Source organism: Panicum virgatum, chromosome 5N, assembly GCF_016808335.1.
Source record: "Panicum virgatum strain AP13 chromosome 5N, P.virgatum_v5, whole genome shotgun sequence".
NCBI classification, from domain to species: Eukaryota; Viridiplantae; Streptophyta; class Magnoliopsida; order Poales; family Poaceae; genus Panicum; species Panicum virgatum.
The window spans coordinates 67383691-67401134 of NC_053149.1; the positions used below are offsets into that span (position 1 = coordinate 67383691).

Consider the following 17444-nt stretch of genomic DNA (forward strand, 5'->3'; position numbering starts at 1 on the left):
AGCAGCAGCTAGCTTCGCGAGCTTTCTTTGCAGCCAAGCAGAACCGGACCAAGAACCTCTTCATCTTGGAACATCTTCCGTGCTGCAAACGCGATCCTCCACACATATCTTGGACAATGAAAAATACATTTTACACGCGAAGAATCTGTGTGCACGGTTTGTATGTTAGTCCAATAAAACATCCAGCGCCACTGATGGAATTAACAGCGCTGATCAAAATGTTCTGAAATCTGAATAATTGTCTCTTTCAGCCAGACGATTATGAATTTCTGCGCCATAATTCAAACATCATAAACTTTCTTCACAGTATATGAGCCTAGCTAGTGCCAAGTCTTTCAGTACTTAACCAAAAAGAGACAGGCAAGCCTGAGTTGTATCATGTAGCCTTTCTTTAGCTAACAAAATAGAAAGAAAAATGAAGGAGAAACCAGGTCGTCTCCTACCTCTTGCTTGTATTGTATGCCCTATAAATGCCAGGTTGGTTCAACCACGTAACAAAGTTAACTAGGCCATTTGCCTTTGCAACAAGGCCCGACTACCTGACAAGGACAGCATAAACACAGACATGGGCATGTCTGAGCAGCCATGCAGGAGCTCGCCCAGTAAGTTCACCACCTCCTACGGCTCCTCGCAGCAGATCCATCACCTGCCACAGCACGACGCTGTGCTCTGCACTGAACCAGGGCTGGGCTTCCCCTACTACTATGGCACCGATCAGCAGGACGCGGCGTTCGACGGCGACGAGGTAGAGCTCGGCTTCCGCGCTTCCAAGGCCACCAAGGTTGACTACTACAGCTCGCCTTACCAGCCGTCATGGCCGCTGCCTCGTGCCGATGTTGCTGCCGCAGCGGCTGAATCGTCGCGCGTCAGGAAGCAGAGGTTCCGGGACGTTCTTGAGAGCTGCAAACAGAAGGTTGAGGCCATGGAGGCCATGGAGTCTCCAGTGGCGTTCCAGGAAGGTGAGGACGGGGGAATCGCGGGGGATGGTGGCAGTTCCGCCGCAGCCGGCGGCGGCGGAAGTGGAGGTGGCGGCGGCGCCGGCAGCGGCAGCGGCGCTGATGGCATGCGCCTGGTGCAGCTGCTTGTCGCCTGTGCCGAGGCCGTGGCGTGCCGCGACCGCGCGCAGGCCGCGGCGCTGCTGCGGGAGCTGCAGGTCGGCGCGCCCGTGCACGGCACGGCGTTCCAGCGCGTGGCGTCGTGCTTCGTGCAGGGCCTCGCGGACCGGCTCGCGCTGGCGCACCCGCCGGCGCTGGGGCCGGCCAGCATGGCGTTCTGCATCCCGCCGTCGTGCGCGGGGCGCGACGGCGCGCGCGGCGAGGCGCTGGCGCTGGCGTACGAGCTGTGCCCGTACCTGCGGTTCGCGCACTTCGTGGCGAACGCCTCCATCTTGGAAGCCTTTGAGGGAGAGAGTAACGTCCACGTGGTGGACCTGGGCATGACGCTGGGCCTGGACCGCGGCCACCAGTGGCGCGGCCTCCTCGACGGGCTCGCCGCCCGCGCCGGCGCCAAGCCGAAGCGCGTGTGCATCACTGGCGTCGGCGCCGCCGTCGACACCATGAGAGCCGTCGGCCGCGAGCTCGAAGCGTACGCGGAGGGGCTCGGAATGTACCTCGAGTTCAGGGCCGTGGACCGCAGCCTGGAGAGCCTGCACATCGACGACCTCGGCATTGACGCCGACGAGGCCGTGGCCATCAACAGCATCCTGGAGCTCCACTGCGTGGTGAAGGAGAGCCGCGGGGCGCTCAACTCGGTGCTCCAGACCATCCGCAAGCTGTCGCCCAAGGCGTTCGTGCTCGTCGAGCAGGACGCCGGCCACAACGGGCCCTTCTTCCTGGGCCGGTTCATGGAGGCGCTCCACTACTACGCGGCGGTGTTCGACGCGCTGGACGCGGCGCTGCCGCGCTACGACGCGCGGCGCGCGCGCGTGGAGCAGTTCCACTTCGGCGCAGAGATCCGGAACGTGGTCGGGTGCGAGGGCGCGGCGCGCGTGGAGCGGCACGAGCGCGCCGACCAGTGGCGCCGCCGAATGAGCCGCGCGGGGTTCCAGTCCGTGCCCATCAGGATGGCGGCCAGGGCGAGGGAGTGGCTGGAAGAGAACGCCGGCGGCGGAGGGTACACGGTGGCCGAGGAGAAGGGCTGCCTCGTCCTCGGCTGGAAGGGCAAGCCCGTCATCGCCGCCTCCTGTTGGAAGTGCTAGCCGTAGGCGGCCGCTCGCCGCGCCGCTTCGGCAGCCGGAGAGGTATACCACTCGTCATCACCGTGTCTCTGCCATGCATGAGTATAGAGTTCTACTACTGCATGATGGCCATAGATGCATACACAGTGGATGGATCTGCTGTACATAGGGTAGATGAATAAAGAGCTCAAGATTAGAGGTATACCCATGGCAGATGAGCTCATAGATACTATGGCTGTTCAAGCTATAATATGTGCTTGAGCACACTTGTATAATAAGGCCTTCACATAGTGTTTTGTTGAGTTGTTTGGCAAATTTTGTGTAGGACAATTAACCAATCTAACTTTTATTTTTGAAAAGCAACCTGCAGGATATTTGCCGGCATGTATTAACCAACCTAAGTTTGATTTCTTGTTGTAACTTAGTAACTTTCCCCCCTATGTTTTTTTGTCATGGGGAATTAATGTAATCTTCAATGGAGGAATAAAAGCTGAAGTTCTTTGTACCTGGGACTGAGTAACTGACATCAATAAGCCGAGACCTGGAAGGTGATCGAATGCACTGCTTTACAGAGTAGAGTGGAAACAGTAGGTTTGAAATGTTATTTTGTAGATCAAACAGACAAAACTCTCCTCGATCTGATCGACTCCCTGCAAAATTTAGCAGTAAGTTTACGGTGACTAGAAGTCAGGAAACTCGTCTTTTGTGCACGGAGAAGTTGGACAAGTCTGACCAAACACGGATCGACGTCCAATGTGACAAATCACAGTATAAAAGTATTTGAGCATATAGCGATGATTGTGTACATGTCAGCTTCCAATAGAACCCCTTCCTATATAATCCAAATAAAAAAATGAAGAACCGGAACCAAGAAGGTTTCTCGTCTAAGGCCAGCATTAGATGCAAAATTCAAAATTCTAAAACTGTCACATCGAACATATACGACACATGCATAGAGTATTAAATCTAGACGAAATAAAAAAAAACTAATTGCATAGTTTGCTTGTAAATTACAAGACGAATCTAATAAACCTAACTAGGACATGAGTACACACTAAATTGCTACAGTAAACATAATCTAACGACGGATTAATTACATCAACATCAACAAAGCCTTTTAATCCCAAGCAAGTTGGGGTAGACTAGAGTTGAAACCCAACAAAGACCATTATTCAAGGTTCTGGCACGTGAATCGCGGCTTTCCAAGCACTCCTATCCAAGGACAAATCTCTAGGTATACTCCAGTCTTTCAAGTCTCTTCTAATTAGTCTTAATAAATTCATATAGTAGTTTACAGAGTTTTGTAATTAGTTTTGTGATTAGTCTATGTTTAATACTTCAAATGTGAAAAGATTCACTTTCAAAAACTTTACATGGTGCATCTAAACAAGGCCTAAACGCCAAAAATAAACATTTTGATGATCAACATCATTGAGTCAAATAACACGCACCCAAAGTAAATGAATGTGTACAAATGTACTGTGAAGTGAAATCGAAGGCTTGAGCTTCTGGATACTGCCAGTTCATTACAGAATGTTCATATAATATGTTCTTTGATGGTCGCTATCTCTACTTCACCAAAATAGTCGCCTGAGAAAACTTCTCTTTTGCTTTGGTTGTGAAGCTGCACCAACATGGTAAGTTCAAATTAGTCTATCTATCAATCAGGATACACAGGAGTTGAATGTCTTTAATAACAATACCATTACCTCTTATCCTCCCAGATCTTAACAATGCTTCCTCAGCAATTGGTCGCCATTGCTGAGCGCACGAGAAAATAAGCCCCATCCCTACAGTCAGCCCTCGCAAAAGCTGTATTGTTCGAAGTACTGAAAATAGCTCTTCCGGGAAGCTCTTCAAATAGGGAAGAAATAGAAATAAGCCATTTTAGGTAAATCATGTATTGTGTAAATAATGCAAACAAATGGATGAATAAGAATATAAGATTAGTTAAAAAAATATAGGATATTTGTTTACAGGTTTGGACTTTTAAGGTGTGACCATACCTCCACTCCAATTTTAGTAAGTGAAGAATCATCGGCAAAAGGTGACATAACAGTTACACCAGGTGGCATTCTTGTATCAAACATTCGCAGTGATAATTGAAACAATTCTTCTAGCTTGTTATCAGCTATGGTCCTTGTTTTGATACCGAGCTCCCTGAAATATTTTTGTAGTCCATAAGCAAAACAGGTAATATATCAACATTAAAGAACTATTCACTAATACTCAGCACCCATCTTATCCTTAAATATATCAAACAGGAATCCATATTTCATATATTCATTAGTTCTAGTTCAGATTGCTTTGATACAGTACATAAAATATTTCATTTTACTATTTTGCAATGACTCCAACTGTTTAAATAGATGTACACAGTAGAAAATAGCATGGTTTGCAATTGAGCATACCTGAAACCTTCTTCGGCTCTCAAAAGATCATCATCAGCCATTGCAACTACAAGATTTGCATAAGCAAGTCGTAAATCCTCTGGCATTTCTTTCACTTGTCCATAATCAAGTAAAGCCACCTAAATGAAAACACAAGAATAATATTTAATCAGAAGTTGACATTTGCCTGTAAGAGGAGATGGAAGAGTTTAGAAAGGTCTCTTGCCTCTGTGTCCTTACAGATAAGGATATTTCCTGGATGTGGATCAGCATGGAAAAAGCCATCCTTCAAGATCATTTGACCATATGCAAGAGTTAGATCTGACAAAATTTTCCTGCAATAGAAAAAAGGTTGCTTTTGAAATCACTTAAGCATAAAAATTAAAGGCAATTTAAGGAAATGCTATAAAACAAAATAAAATTTCAAAAAAGTGCTTGTTCCTAATTATTTTAAGGTCTACCAATCGTGACTAATTGAGTAAAATTTTATTCTACTCATCCTAATAGCACTGACCCCACATAGAATCTGAAAACTAGTATACGGTTTTGTAAACTAAGCAAATAGGAATCAACTCTTTTACGATGAAGGGCCTTACTGCTTTGCCATTGCTGCAATCTTACCACCAGGATCTATGCCCCTTTTAGCCATTTCATTGCCAAGATTCATTATTGGGGTCCCTTTGACGAATTCCATTACCAGAACCTCCCTAACAAAAGGTATAAAAAAATAACATTCAATCCATACTACGACAGAATAACCTCATTATTGATTGGTCTAAAAAACCTCTCATATTGATTATGCAAAGAAACACAAGTGGTAGCAGGCTCAGTAAAAATTAAGCCACTACATGCATTAAGTTTTCGTGCTTTTTTCATCTAACAGCAATAGAGTAAATAAATCACAATGTTTCTTACATTTGAAGCACAAGGAGAAAGATGGCACATAAAATGAGCAGCATACTTCCAGGTATCATGAAATGGCATCAAAGAAATTTGTGATAATTTTTTTATTAGCTCTAAGATTCCAAAAAAAAACGGCACATGACAATGTTAACCCCTGGAAGGCCAGATACAGAGCCTAGATGGTCAGGAGGATCAAATATTCAAATAGCACGAAAAACCAATAAAAATATTAACTTTACGTATAGAAGCATCTCGTGAGGGAAAAATCTTTCTCGAGTAAAAAAAGGAAAACATCCCATTTAATTCAAGCATCCTGGTATCAGTTAGTGGCTAATTTATAACTGCTTTATCGAGACCAACAAGTTAGAGACAGACCTTGTATCCACCTGACTATATGGTGCAGAACTAGGATTCAATTAAATAACCTAAAATACACTTTGACTAAGTGAGCAGTTATGACACTATACCTGCTAACCATTCCAGGAATCACACGAGGCACCATAACCGGAGGTTTCTTATTGGTGACACGTAGGAATTCTCGTATCCTTTCCATTGCCCTTGCTTCGCGCACAAAGTCAAACTCATAGCATATCTTCAGAAGAAAATATCAATACAAAAAATATATCAATACTTTAATACTACACAAGATACACACTGGTGTAATATAGAAGTATCGACAAAGAATGAGAACACAACACTATATTGTCTACAGCTTATAATCATATCTGCACTATTTCACAGGCTTCATCAGTAATTTGACACATGTCAGTTTAACTTAGTTTATGTTGAATAATGACAATTGCATGTGGAAGAGTTATCTCTACCTCTACTATTTCTAAAGTAAGCAATGATTCCTTGGTCCGTCAATCGGAATCGGAATCGGAACGCGGACAAATCAATCGGAATCCTAATCGGAACCGGACAAATCAATCTGAATCCCAATTAGAACCTGGACAATCAATGCCTCACACAGTCACGACACGGTCTGTACATAAAGTAAATGAGCAGAAAGTTGGTGATGTCATGCATGTAGGTCCGGGTAAAATTTATATTACCCGTAGCAACGCACGGGCACCGTGATAGCATACGATTACTGGAACAAGTGACAAAGTAGGATGATTTCAGGGTGGGGGAGAAAACCTGCTTTTCCATCTCTTTGGTGGCAGAGAATAGATCAAAGTTGATGTCATACTTCTGCAAAAACAAGGCCATTGCTTGCATGTTCCGGATATCAACCATCATCAGATGTTCAGCTCCTGGATGTTGAACCTGGTCAATTCCTAATCATTATGACACATCCAAACAAATCTGAGATTTCAAAAGGCTGTTTATGGAACACATAAATGTGTTACTAACCTTGACAGCGACATCTGTCTTTGATAATTTAAGCCTTGCCCGATGCACCTAATAACAAATATGAAGCAAAGTATTATGAGAGATTATCTAAAAAATAAAGTGAGAAAATAAGCCATCTGTTCCAGGCAAGTATGCAATGTTATGCTAAAAATCAGAAAATAACATATGCACAGGCCTAACATCGGTAGGAATGGTAGAAAGCACAGATGCAACGAACACCCAGATTTCACAGATGAAGTACCTAAGCACGAACCTGTGCAATAGAAGCAGACCCAACAGGCTCGACATCAAAGAATTCAAATATGTCATCGAAGTTCTTTCCAAACTGTTTCTCAACAACATCTCTAACCACATCATATGGTGTGGCTGGGGCCCTATCACAGAGCGTGACGAGTCTCTTCACCCAAGCCATTGGGGCCAAATCAGGTTTTCCCAGAATTTGAGCAGCCTGTTCAAAAATTCACTAGTCCAATGTCACAGAGCACTCTAATCAAGGCAGAGACAGTATACCAAAAGGAAATAATCCAATGATACAAAAGCACCCCGAGCACAATCACTGTTATCAGCACAATCGAATTTGCAGCTTCTGTCAACCACACCGATTTCCCCCCAGATAATTGATCGGGGCTGGAGACAATCGGAGAAAGTAAAAGGAAGAACAGGGGAACCGAAGCACACCAACCTTGAGGAAGAGTCCTCTGAGCTCGTAGCAGAGGGAGTACATCTTCTGGGCGCCGAGCTCGTGCTGCTGCTCCCACATGGCCTCCCGCTCCTCCTCATCCTTGACGAACCCCGCCCGCAGCTGACACACCTGGACCGGCCAAAGCGCTCGGCAATTAAACCCTCCCGCACCTCACAACAGGGGCATATCGACGAGCACACCGGGGGCACACCACCAACGGACCTGCGGCTAGCTCGCCTACCTTGTAGCTGGTGTAGATGTCCGCGGCGCGGACCCAGAACTGCGCGGAGCGGCTCCACGGGCGGAGGCGGTCGGAGATGCGCTCCCGCAGGTCCTGCAGCTGCGCGAGCGCCAGCGGCATTGCGTCCGCGGCCGGGCGGGCGGACTGCGCGAGGCTGCTGCGCCCGCTGACGCGTGGGAGGAGGGGGTGGATATGTGCGCTGTGCGCACGCCGCTGCGGCTGCGCCGCCGTGGTGGCTGCGCCGTCCCGTTCCTTTCGCGCCCCGGTGCCGGTCCGCGTGGTGTGTGGCTGACTGGCTACCGGTGTACGGCGAGTCCGGGCCCACCACGAATCTAGCGAGGGGTAAAGGGCTTTTCCGTCCTTGATGGCAAAAAATGTGCGAGAAGGGAAGCGAAGACGCCACATGCCGCGCGGTGGCGCGGCGTGGTAGGCCGCTCGTTGTAGGCCGGGCGGCGGCGGCGGTACGGGACGACGGTTCTGGTCAGCTGCGAGATCGCTTTGAGATCCGTGCGTGTGTATCCGGGCAGGAGCCTCTCCCGTTCTCTCTCTCTCTAGTGGGCCTGGCCACCTCATCGAATGCAAAAGCCCAGTAGGCGTGGTCGCGGCGCCGGCCCGTAGCGGCTTCCACCTTCCTCCGGCTCGGGCGCAGGTGCGCAACGCAAAAGCACCCCCGAGCTGGGGAGAAGCCGCGGCGGCGACCTTGCCCCGCCGGCTCGCCCTTCGCATAATCGTCTATGGCGGTGGCGATGGGTGCCGTGGTCCGGCGGCTGCACGCGGCGGCGGCGGCGCAACCCCCGCGCCTTACGAAGCTCGCGCTGCATGCGCCCAAATCCGTGAGTCTCCTCTTCCCAGATGACCATCATCTCCTCCGCTCCTTAGATCCTACTGTACATTAGCTGATTCCTCCGACTTTCAACTGCTCACGAACGGCCCCCTCGGCTGAAAGGCCAAACTCACAACAGCGCTCCGGGCCACCTTGTTGTCCCATCTGAGTTCACCTCATGTTTGTCACAGGCTCGCAGCTGCCCAAATGTTGTGTGCAGATTTGTTCTTCGGTTGCCATGCGTGCAAGCAAAACGAAACGTTCCTTATTGTCCACCCGTGAGTGCTCGATAGCGAAATATTAGCAAGGTGCTATTGTAGTATGCTGGATATGTAACCACAAACCCCAACTTGTGCTGAAACCTGTGTAAGGCCACGTTGTGCGGTCAAGGCAGAGCTCCCAGTCAATGTCAGGGAAACAGATCTCTTGCCGTCCTTGTTGAAGTTCTGGTCTTATTTTGTTGTCTTAGTATTTCCAAATCTGACCTTATCACATCCATGTTTTAGGACCATATGCATCTTATCTCAAGAAACGGGCCATGTAAACCTTAGTTGGCATGCATATTTGTCTTTTAATCGGCACAGGTCCTTTTCACTGATTGGTCAGTCTTGCAAGCTTCTGCCGAAGTTACACTGGCATTGGTGAAATGGTGCATACTTTGGGGTTTGGGTCTTGTGTCTGTTTGGGATGAAACTAATTTCTGGTTCATCACAGGTTGAGGTTGAATTTGCAGATGGTAGCTCATTTCATCTGTCAGCAGAGTTTCTCAGAGTATACAGCCCAGCAGCTGATAGCAAAATCAGATCAGTGGGTGGTGAAAAGGTAATTTCTAGTATATCTGTCACAGTTAGTCTTCCTGAGCCTTTTGGTTAGTGCAAACAACAGCTGTGCCATTAACTCACTGTCATTGCTATAGGAAAAGAAAATTGCTATTTGAATGAATATGCAAATTTGCATTCACCTTTAATTTTTGAACACAGATCACTCATATAAAATCGTCAATGATGTCTTTAGGAGATTTCTTAATATCTTGTACTGGATCTGCACTTTCCCCCCCCAAAAAAAATTCGTTTTTACAGCAGATATCATGTCTGATCAGGTTATATTTGGGCGACAGCATGTTGGAATCATGTCAGCTGAATCCGTAGGGAACTACGGAGTCCGGTGAGGTCATATTATCTCATGTCATATTTTTCTCATGTCATTTTGCAGAAGTCAGTTGTGACATCTTTAACAATTAACACATTTTTTTGTTTTTATTTGCAAATCTCATCCATGACCCACTGTTGTTTGCGTGTAGGATACTCTTTGATGATTTGCACAAGACAGGGATCTTCACATGGGATTACTTGCATCATCTGGGTTCTAATAAGTTCAGTTTGATGCGAAGTTACATCAAAACTTTGAGAAAGCACGGACTCAGTCGGGATCCCCAAAGAAGGAAATGAAGGGAACGATAGTCTATACTCTCTAGACAACCTCAACTTCTGCTGCATGGATTGTTCTGTCAGGCTTAGCATGCCATGTATCAGAAGAGTTGTTCACTTGAGCGTTTTAGATGTAAACACATAACAGAAGGAAATGCTGAGTGACAGTAAGGCGTTAAGGATGGACAGGAGTGTGCTGGAGTTGACTGACTTGTTGGAATTGGACAGGCACTTCCAGTTTTCTCATAATTTGTGCAGTCTTTTTATCCTCTCCCTCTCATAATGGACAGTTGGTGTATTTGAGTCCAAATACTTGTGCAACTACGCGGATGTATCACTGATTGCTTTACTTGTGCAACAATTTCGCTCCCTTGGACCTCATTGTTCACGAGGCAATTAGCCCCACGCTAAGGCAATTTAGTTTCACGAGGCGACAGCAAACCTTCGGTTGAGTACTACACCGTCTGGTAATGCAGATGTGTAACTAATACTCCCGTAATATTATTTTATTTCTCCTTTAAAAATCTGGTGCCATCTAAACCCCTGTGATTCACTGATTCCGGGTCATCAAAAGCAAAACTAAAGCATAATGATTTCCTTTCATCTTTACACTTTGCAGCAGCAGGCAGCAGCGGCCGCACTTGCAACGGCAGCGGCATCTAGCCTTGCGTCTGCAGTCGTCGTCGTCCTCTTCTGGGCGCAGCCTTCCGTTGACGTAGACCATCAGGCACCTGAGCAAGAGCTCCAGCAGAAAGGCGAGCCCCTCCGGCGTGCCGAACCGCTGCCGCAGCGCCGGCCACGTCTTCGTGGTCACGTGCCGGTACGCGCTGGTCAGCACGCTGCCCTGCGGCACGGCTGCGACGGTCCCGGCCACGTCGCCCTCCCTCACGCGCTCCACGTGCACCATGCAGCGCACGGCGAGGCATGCAGTCGCCGTGGACGAGCCCCGACGAGCCCACCTCCGCCTTGGACTTGGACATGAACCTGGCGTAGCCCGCGGAGGCGCCCTGGGACGCGAAGCGGTAGGAGAGCCGCGACTCCTTCTTGATCACCGGCGGGCTGCGCCGCTGGTCGACCAGGCCGAAGTCGATGTGCGCACGGACGGCGCCGCCGTCCTTGTTCTCCGGGCTTGCCGTCGTGTCGCTCAGAAGCGTGACGAACACCGAGACGTGTTCGGCGTTCTCGTTGACGCCGTGGCCGTCCGGGTAGAACACGACGGCCCAGTCGTGACCGGCGACCGCGAACGCGAACGCGAACGCGCTTGACTGAAGGCGGCAGCGGCCGACGCCCATGCCTTGGGTCAGCGAGTAGCCTGCGATTTTGAAGACCTGCGAGCCGCTGGACGCCTCGGCCCGACGTGGCACGTCGAGGCTATCTCCTCGGGTGCAACAACCATGGAGGTTGGAACTTGGAAGAGGACAAGTAGTTAGGGCACATCGAAGCTCTCTATTCCTGCGGGAATTCGCGCCCCGGGAGCGCGTCTGCGTGGCTTCTTTTCGCGTCCGGTTCGATCGAACTCGATCCCGCCGTCTAGAAGCACACAACTAGGCACGTGGAAATTTGCAAAATAGTCCTCCACCTTTACCGGAATCAACCCGTTGTCCAGAGAGGCCCTCCGTAAACAGTAATAGCGTTGTTTGTTTTCGTGCTTGCCCCCTTAGTCTAGAATATTTCAACACGAAGAAGAGAAAATTCGGAAATCGTAACATTTTTGCAAAAAACCGCCCACCCCGACACTTTCGCAAAAAACACCCTTCCCGCACCCGCTCCGGCCGCGGTTCGAACCCCGATCCGTTCGGACTCAGATTGGGTGACATAGGGTTGGCATGTCACAATGTGACATTTTCTGGATCTCAGCCCTCCAAAACGAATCCAAGGGCTCCTTTTTGTTGGACCCACACGCAGGCGAATATTCTCCATCTGAGCCTAACAGACGGGAGACGGAGCCGTCCGCGCTCGTTGTCGCCGCCCCCAATCCCACACGCTCAGACTTGCCGATTCGGTCGCCCGCGCTCGCATTCCCCGGACGCTGCCGCGAGCCAGTGGGATGCCGCCGCGAGTGGGGTGGCTGCCGGGACGCACGGGGTCTGCTGCGGGAGGCTGCCGTCGCGCCTGGGCGCGGCAAACTGGACCGCCGCTGTGGGAAGCCATGCTGCCGCGGGAAGGGGAGCCACGAGGAGGGACGTCCGCGCCGTCCAACCGGCTGCGTCGCGGGTGGGACGCCATGCGGCGACCGCAGCAGCGCGGGGAGCATCTCCGGCGAGGTGTGTGCGGGCGAGCTGCTCGCCGTCATGGGCGCCAGCGGCTCCGGCCAGTCCACGCTGATGGACGTTTGGCGACGTTCGGTAGCCACCATGACGCGCCAGAAGAGGACGACGCCGAGCTCGGAGACGTCGCGCGCATAAAAGCGTAGCGGGCGGTGGCGCGGAGCACGTCGAGCGCGTCACTCCAGCGGCGGAGGAGGCAGGAGGCGAGGAACGCGTCGAGCTTGGCGCCGAGGTTGCCGCGGTCGGCGGCCTCCGTCATGCCGAGGCGCGCCGTTGTGCGCACCGCCCGTGACGGCGATGCCGTAGCAGAACTTGGCGCAGGCCTCGAACGCCTCAGCGCCGCCGAGGAAGCCCGGCATCTCGACGGCGTCGGACTCCGCGTAGAGAGCCTGCAGCAGCAGGCACTGGGAGAGCAGAGGGAACACTGCCGAGTTCGAGAACGCACATGGCGAAACAGAGAAGAGAACAGAACAACACTAAGAAACCGAGATAATTTCATAAATCATCAGTCAGATACTCAGATGTGTTTCAAAATTCATGCTGCTAAATCAACCAATTGAACTTGTGCAGTGGAGGGGACAAGGTAGCTAAAAAGAACAGAATCTGCATCTACCTTGTGGAGACGAAACAAGCAATGATCCACCAGGATTTCCAGGTCAGTGGCCACCTCCCGTGTAGACAGACCTGGAAGCTGCCATAAGTCCACCGCGAGTCCACTGCGTGGGAGCCGGATGTGATCGCTGGCGGCTGGGCTATATCGCGTCATACAGATGGATGGAGAGAGAGGCTGGCACCCATGGCGGCTAGCAGCTCGCCCGCGCACGCCTCCCCCAGAGATGCTCCCCGCAGCACAGCCGGCTGGCGGCACGGAAGTCCCCCCTCGTGGCGCCCCTTCCTGCGGCGGCATGGCCTTCCCACGGCGGCGGCCCAATCTGCCGGCGCGACAGCAGCCTCCCGCGGCGGGCCCGACGCATCCCGACTGCCACCCCCGCAGCAGCATCCAGCTGGCTCGCTGCGGTGTCCGGGGGATGCGAGCGCGGGCGACCGAATCGGCAAGTCTGAGCGCCGCGGGATTGGGGGCGGCGACAACGAGCGCGGACGGCTCCGTCTCCCGTCTGTCAAGCTCAGATGGAGAATATTCACTTCGTGTGGGTCCAAAAAAAAGACACTTCGTGGAGATCCAGAAAATGTCACATTGTCATTGTCATTGTGACATGCCAACCCTAACCCTATGTCACCCAATCTGAGTCCGATCCGTTCCCACCCCCCGTTTTCCCTGCTTTCTTTTTCCCCCTCCTCCCTCACGTCCTGGTCTGCCTCGTCGGCGCTGGCGGCGATAGGGCCGCTGCTCGTGTGATGGATCTCCGTCGCGAGGGGGGGAGGAGGCGACCAGGCCCTCGTCCACGGAGGCGCCGCCAACCATCCTCTACAGCCGGGGGGTGGTCGTGTTCGAGGTCTTCTCGGCGGCCGAGGTCATGCGCTTGGCCGCCGGGGCGCTCGGGCGGCGACCCCCGCCCTGGCCCCGAACGACGACCTGCCCATCGCCAGGAAGGCGTCGTTGCAGCGGTTCCTGGCAAAGCGCGAGGACGCCTCATCGAGCACGCGCCCTACGCCCACCCGTCCCCCGTGGAGGAGGCCGAGAAGAAGAAGTCGGCTGCCTGGCTCGGGCTCGGGAGTGCGGACTCCGACCGCCTCACCATCGCGCTCTGGTTTGGAGCTCGCCGGGTTGCTGCAACATGTGGGGGATCGATTAGTAGTGATTTAATTGTCTAATTGGGCGGGTTCCTAGGGTTGGAATCGGATTGGATTGGATCGAAACTTCCTGCTGCCGCCGCCGGGGCACCGAGTGCAACGCTGTTGCCTCGTTCGACCTCGCGGCGGAGGCCGTCCCTCCGCCGCCCGCTCTGCTCCTCAAGCGGCGCCGGCGCCCGCCACGTCTGCCGCGCGCACCTGAGCTTGGCGGAGCTGGACGGCTGCCTGGCCGCGGTGCACCACGACTACCCGGCCGGCTGCATCGACATGTGGCTGCTGGTGGACCTGGAGCAGGGGCGGTCAACGGTGCGAACACTGCCATCCTCTCTGACGCCAATGCCTATATGAATCTACGACCTCTCCGGGAATGGGAGCGTCTCCCTGGAAGGTGTTGTGGCACTGCTTGATATAGAGTTTGCCAACGGAGAGTGAGTCTCAGAAGAAGAAGATCATGGCAAATGAGCGGCTTGCCGAGTTAGCTTTGACTGATCCCAAAAGAGTTAATAGATATGCATCCATTTCTTCAAATAGTCACCAAGTTGTTCTCTTTTGCTGAAATTAAGCATTCTGATTGGTGAAAGGTGTCAGCATTCTGGCAAATCGACAGTCAGTGGCAATGTCAAAGGAGCGCAAGATGAGGTACATTCAGTAGCTTGAGCACAAGATGCAAGTATTGCAGACAGAGGGTACGACACTATCGGCACAGTTGACAATGTTGCATTGCAGGTTTGCTCTGTAGAGTTGGTGGGGATTAAGTTTTGGGTACCATTCTGATGGTTAAGACTTAAGACTAAGTTATCTTGTTATGCTTGTCTGCTTACCATTTACATGGTTGCTCCTCCTTCACCCATGGGACACAGCTACAATGTTAGGCAAAGACCTTTTGCGCTTGCTTTGCGAAGTAACCAAAGGTTTTTTAATGCTTCGCAGAAATAGCAGAACTGGTTTGAGTTGTTTATGGCTTGCTCACCAAGAGGAGGGACCTCATATATGGATTAGTTCAGAAGTTCTTTTTTTATGGCTCAGTTTGTCTAGAGGTTCCTCCCAGTGATATGAAATATCTCTCTAAGTATTAAGAGAAAAAGTAATACTTGCTATGCTTTACTTATATGACCACTCATTAATTCTTTCCCTGTGAAGTGTTCTAGCTAAATTTTATTGCCATCGTTTTATTAATCTTCCACATATTTGAAGGTGACAGTTACGTGTAATTTTTCTCAATGTCACCATCTACCTTGGCAAATAGGCAACAGAACCTGACAATATTTTGGTTTGAAAGCTCTGCATATGAAAATGTTGAGTGCTTATAAGTTACACATATCGTGTACAAAGTGACAAATTACAGGTACAGAGATGTATCTTTTAGTTTATTCTGTGTCTTCCCATTTTTTTTATTGAATGACTTTATAAATTGACCCTTATTGAAAGTATTTTAGTTAATTTTTTAACAACAAAATTATCTTTCAGCAAATAAAAGTGGATGTTTGTGCTGTCAGTGTTTGCTTCTTTGCCATCACATCTGTTGCTTTCAATTATGGGCCTCATTATGTTAATCCTTCAGGTAACATTGTGGTTCCTTTTTTGGTTCTATTGATTAGGTTCTTCGTTTACGATTTCATCTTTAAAATGTGGCAAATAGTGAAAGGTAGAAATTGGAATGGTGTCTAGCTTATATCAATATTTGAATATCTGACTTGCATGGATTTTTAATCCACTAATTTGGTGTTTTTTTCTGCATTGTTTGGTTCTGATATATATATTATGTATAGAGATGTTTTCATCGACAATCTTAAATTTCCATGTTTGAGTTCTGCAATTTTTTCACCTCTAGTGACGGGTGTTTCATTTTATCCTTTTGAACAATATGTAATTTAAGTTAGACTAGATTATTTTTTTCATTCTGCAGCAATGTATATGTTCATAGAAGTCCTACTCAATAAGTATAAAAGAGTATGGCTAATTTATTTTTGGTGGTCATAATTCTGCATTGGTCATGCATGTGGAAAAGCCTCAATGGATCTGGTAAGGCAGTCTAGGGATATCTCAATCCTTCTGCTCTTTTTCTGAATAAACAACGCCAAACCTGTTGGAGACTGTCATGTGGAAACAGTTTAGTATCATAAAGCTACATCATTAAGAGACATCTGGAGGGATATATTTATTCATTCACCTTTTATGAATTACTCATTTTTATAACAACCAAGTAGCCTAGATTCCAGGCTTCATATTCTCTAAAATTCATTTTTATAACAACCAAGTAGCCTTATATCTTAGGATGGAGGGAGTAGATGCATGTGAATTGCTTAGATATGCTGATTCATCACATGAATAACATGATTATGCATCTGTGAGAACCATCTGTACTTTATGCCTACCCTTTTTTACAACCTGCATGCTAACTAGTGCTAGTATATATTAATATCTTAGTAAGAATAAATGTATCAAAAATCAAGATTATGCAGTAGAGCATGGTTTGCCTATACTGAAAAATGTACTCTTTCGACTCAATTGTTGTTTGCAAGAGCTGAGGAATTCTATGGATGTGATGACACCTCATACTTGCCTTTGGAAAATTTCACTTCTTTATTGTAGCATTGGCAGACAATTAGTTCGGCTAATGTGTTCTGAATTAGCAACTGTAACTTATTAGAAGTTTACATCTTACTCTAGATTGTGGATTTTTCTGTCCAAGTGGGCAGTAAAATTCACTGTTAGTTGGACCAGCTGGCTGATTTGCCCTCCAACTCTGTTCATGGTAATTGCGAAGCTGGTTGTGTGAATAGTTCGCAACATGTTGCTGGAAAGATTCGCCTATTTGGTTGCATGGCTTGTATGTTGCTGATTGATGCAATTTATGATATCACAATAGCATATAAACTTTGGCTACAGACTTTTGTGGATAATGTTTATGGCATCGGTTCTTCTGAAGTCCACATCCATATCAACAGCATCCAAGTCTCTTGACATACTAACAACAGAAGACAAATGGCTGGCTAGCTGATCGAGTGGTTCCCACTAGAGGACGAGCTTGTGTCCAATTTTTCACACACTGACTACTTACTGAATGAAGGGACTGGAGGGGATCTGTCAGCACTCAAGTACCTTGCGAATTTCATAGCAATGGTCAATGTTATATGCATCCTTGTTCATACCTGACCCTGTTTTAATCCGTGTGGTTCAAGGTTTTCGTAGCCGTTTAGCTATGCGTAACTTGATCGTGACCTGCTGCTGGAGGCTTGATTGTAGCTTGTGTTGTAGGTGAAAGCTTGATGGCACAACTTGTAACGAACACATTCATGAGTTTGTGTGCTTATGTGTTAAACGTGTATCTGATAGCCAGAATTTTGTCTCTGGCTCAGCCACCGACTATTATTTGCCTGAATGTGACTTCTTTTTAGTATTCCTACCTTGCAATGGCAACGTGCAA

The 17444-nt window shown here is 49.1% G+C and overlaps 3 protein-coding genes and 1 long non-coding RNA gene across 5 annotated transcripts; 3 read left to right on the forward strand and 1 right to left on the reverse strand.

Moving 5' to 3' along the window:
• The first annotated feature begins 361 nt into the window (after window positions 1–361).
• Window positions 362–2491, forward strand: LOC120673218 (GRAS family protein RAD1-like). The gene has a single exon (XM_039953970.1). The coding sequence runs from the start codon at window positions 566–568 to the stop codon at window positions 2195–2197; it is 1632 nt and encodes a 543-aa protein (XP_039809904.1). The 5' UTR covers window positions 362–565; the 3' UTR covers window positions 2198–2491.
• Window positions 2492–3505: 1014 nt separating this feature from the next.
• On the reverse strand, window positions 3506–8194 carry LOC120673217 (aarF domain-containing protein kinase 1-like). 2 transcript variants are annotated; one of them, XM_039953967.1, is made up of 12 exons: window positions 7749–8194; window positions 7508–7636; window positions 7079–7273; window positions 6826–6873; window positions 6610–6738; window positions 5937–6061; window positions 5163–5273; window positions 4793–4901; window positions 4588–4706; window positions 4183–4336; window positions 3886–4030; window positions 3506–3800 (listed from the first exon to the last, which is right to left on the reverse strand). In XM_039953967.1, exons 1-12 carry the CDS (start codon window positions 8151–8153, stop codon window positions 3751–3753), a joined length of 1719 nt encoding a protein of 572 aa, XP_039809901.1. In that variant the 5' UTR covers window positions 8154–8194; the 3' UTR covers window positions 3506–3750. The 2 variants fall into 2 exon arrangements, with proteins under 2 accessions (XP_039809901.1, XP_039809903.1); XM_039953969.1 differs by lacking the exon at window positions 5163–5273 and having other exon boundaries at window positions 3522–3800.
• A 154-nt stretch (window positions 8195–8348) lies between these two features.
• Window positions 8349–10347, forward strand: LOC120673219. Its single transcript, XM_039953971.1, has 4 exons — window positions 8349–8581; window positions 9286–9393; window positions 9671–9735; window positions 9872–10347. The coding sequence occupies exons 1-4, from the start codon at window positions 8483–8485 to the stop codon at window positions 10017–10019; spliced, it is 420 nt and encodes a 139-aa protein (XP_039809905.1). The 5' UTR covers window positions 8349–8482; the 3' UTR covers window positions 10020–10347.
• Window positions 10348–13506: 3159 nt separating this feature from the next.
• Window positions 13507–17417, forward strand: LOC120673192. The gene is made up of 2 exons (XR_005674548.1): window positions 13507–14516; window positions 14599–17417. It is a non-coding gene; the product is annotated as an uncharacterized LOC120673192 (long non-coding RNA).
• The last annotated feature ends 27 nt before the right edge of the window (window positions 17418–17444 follow it).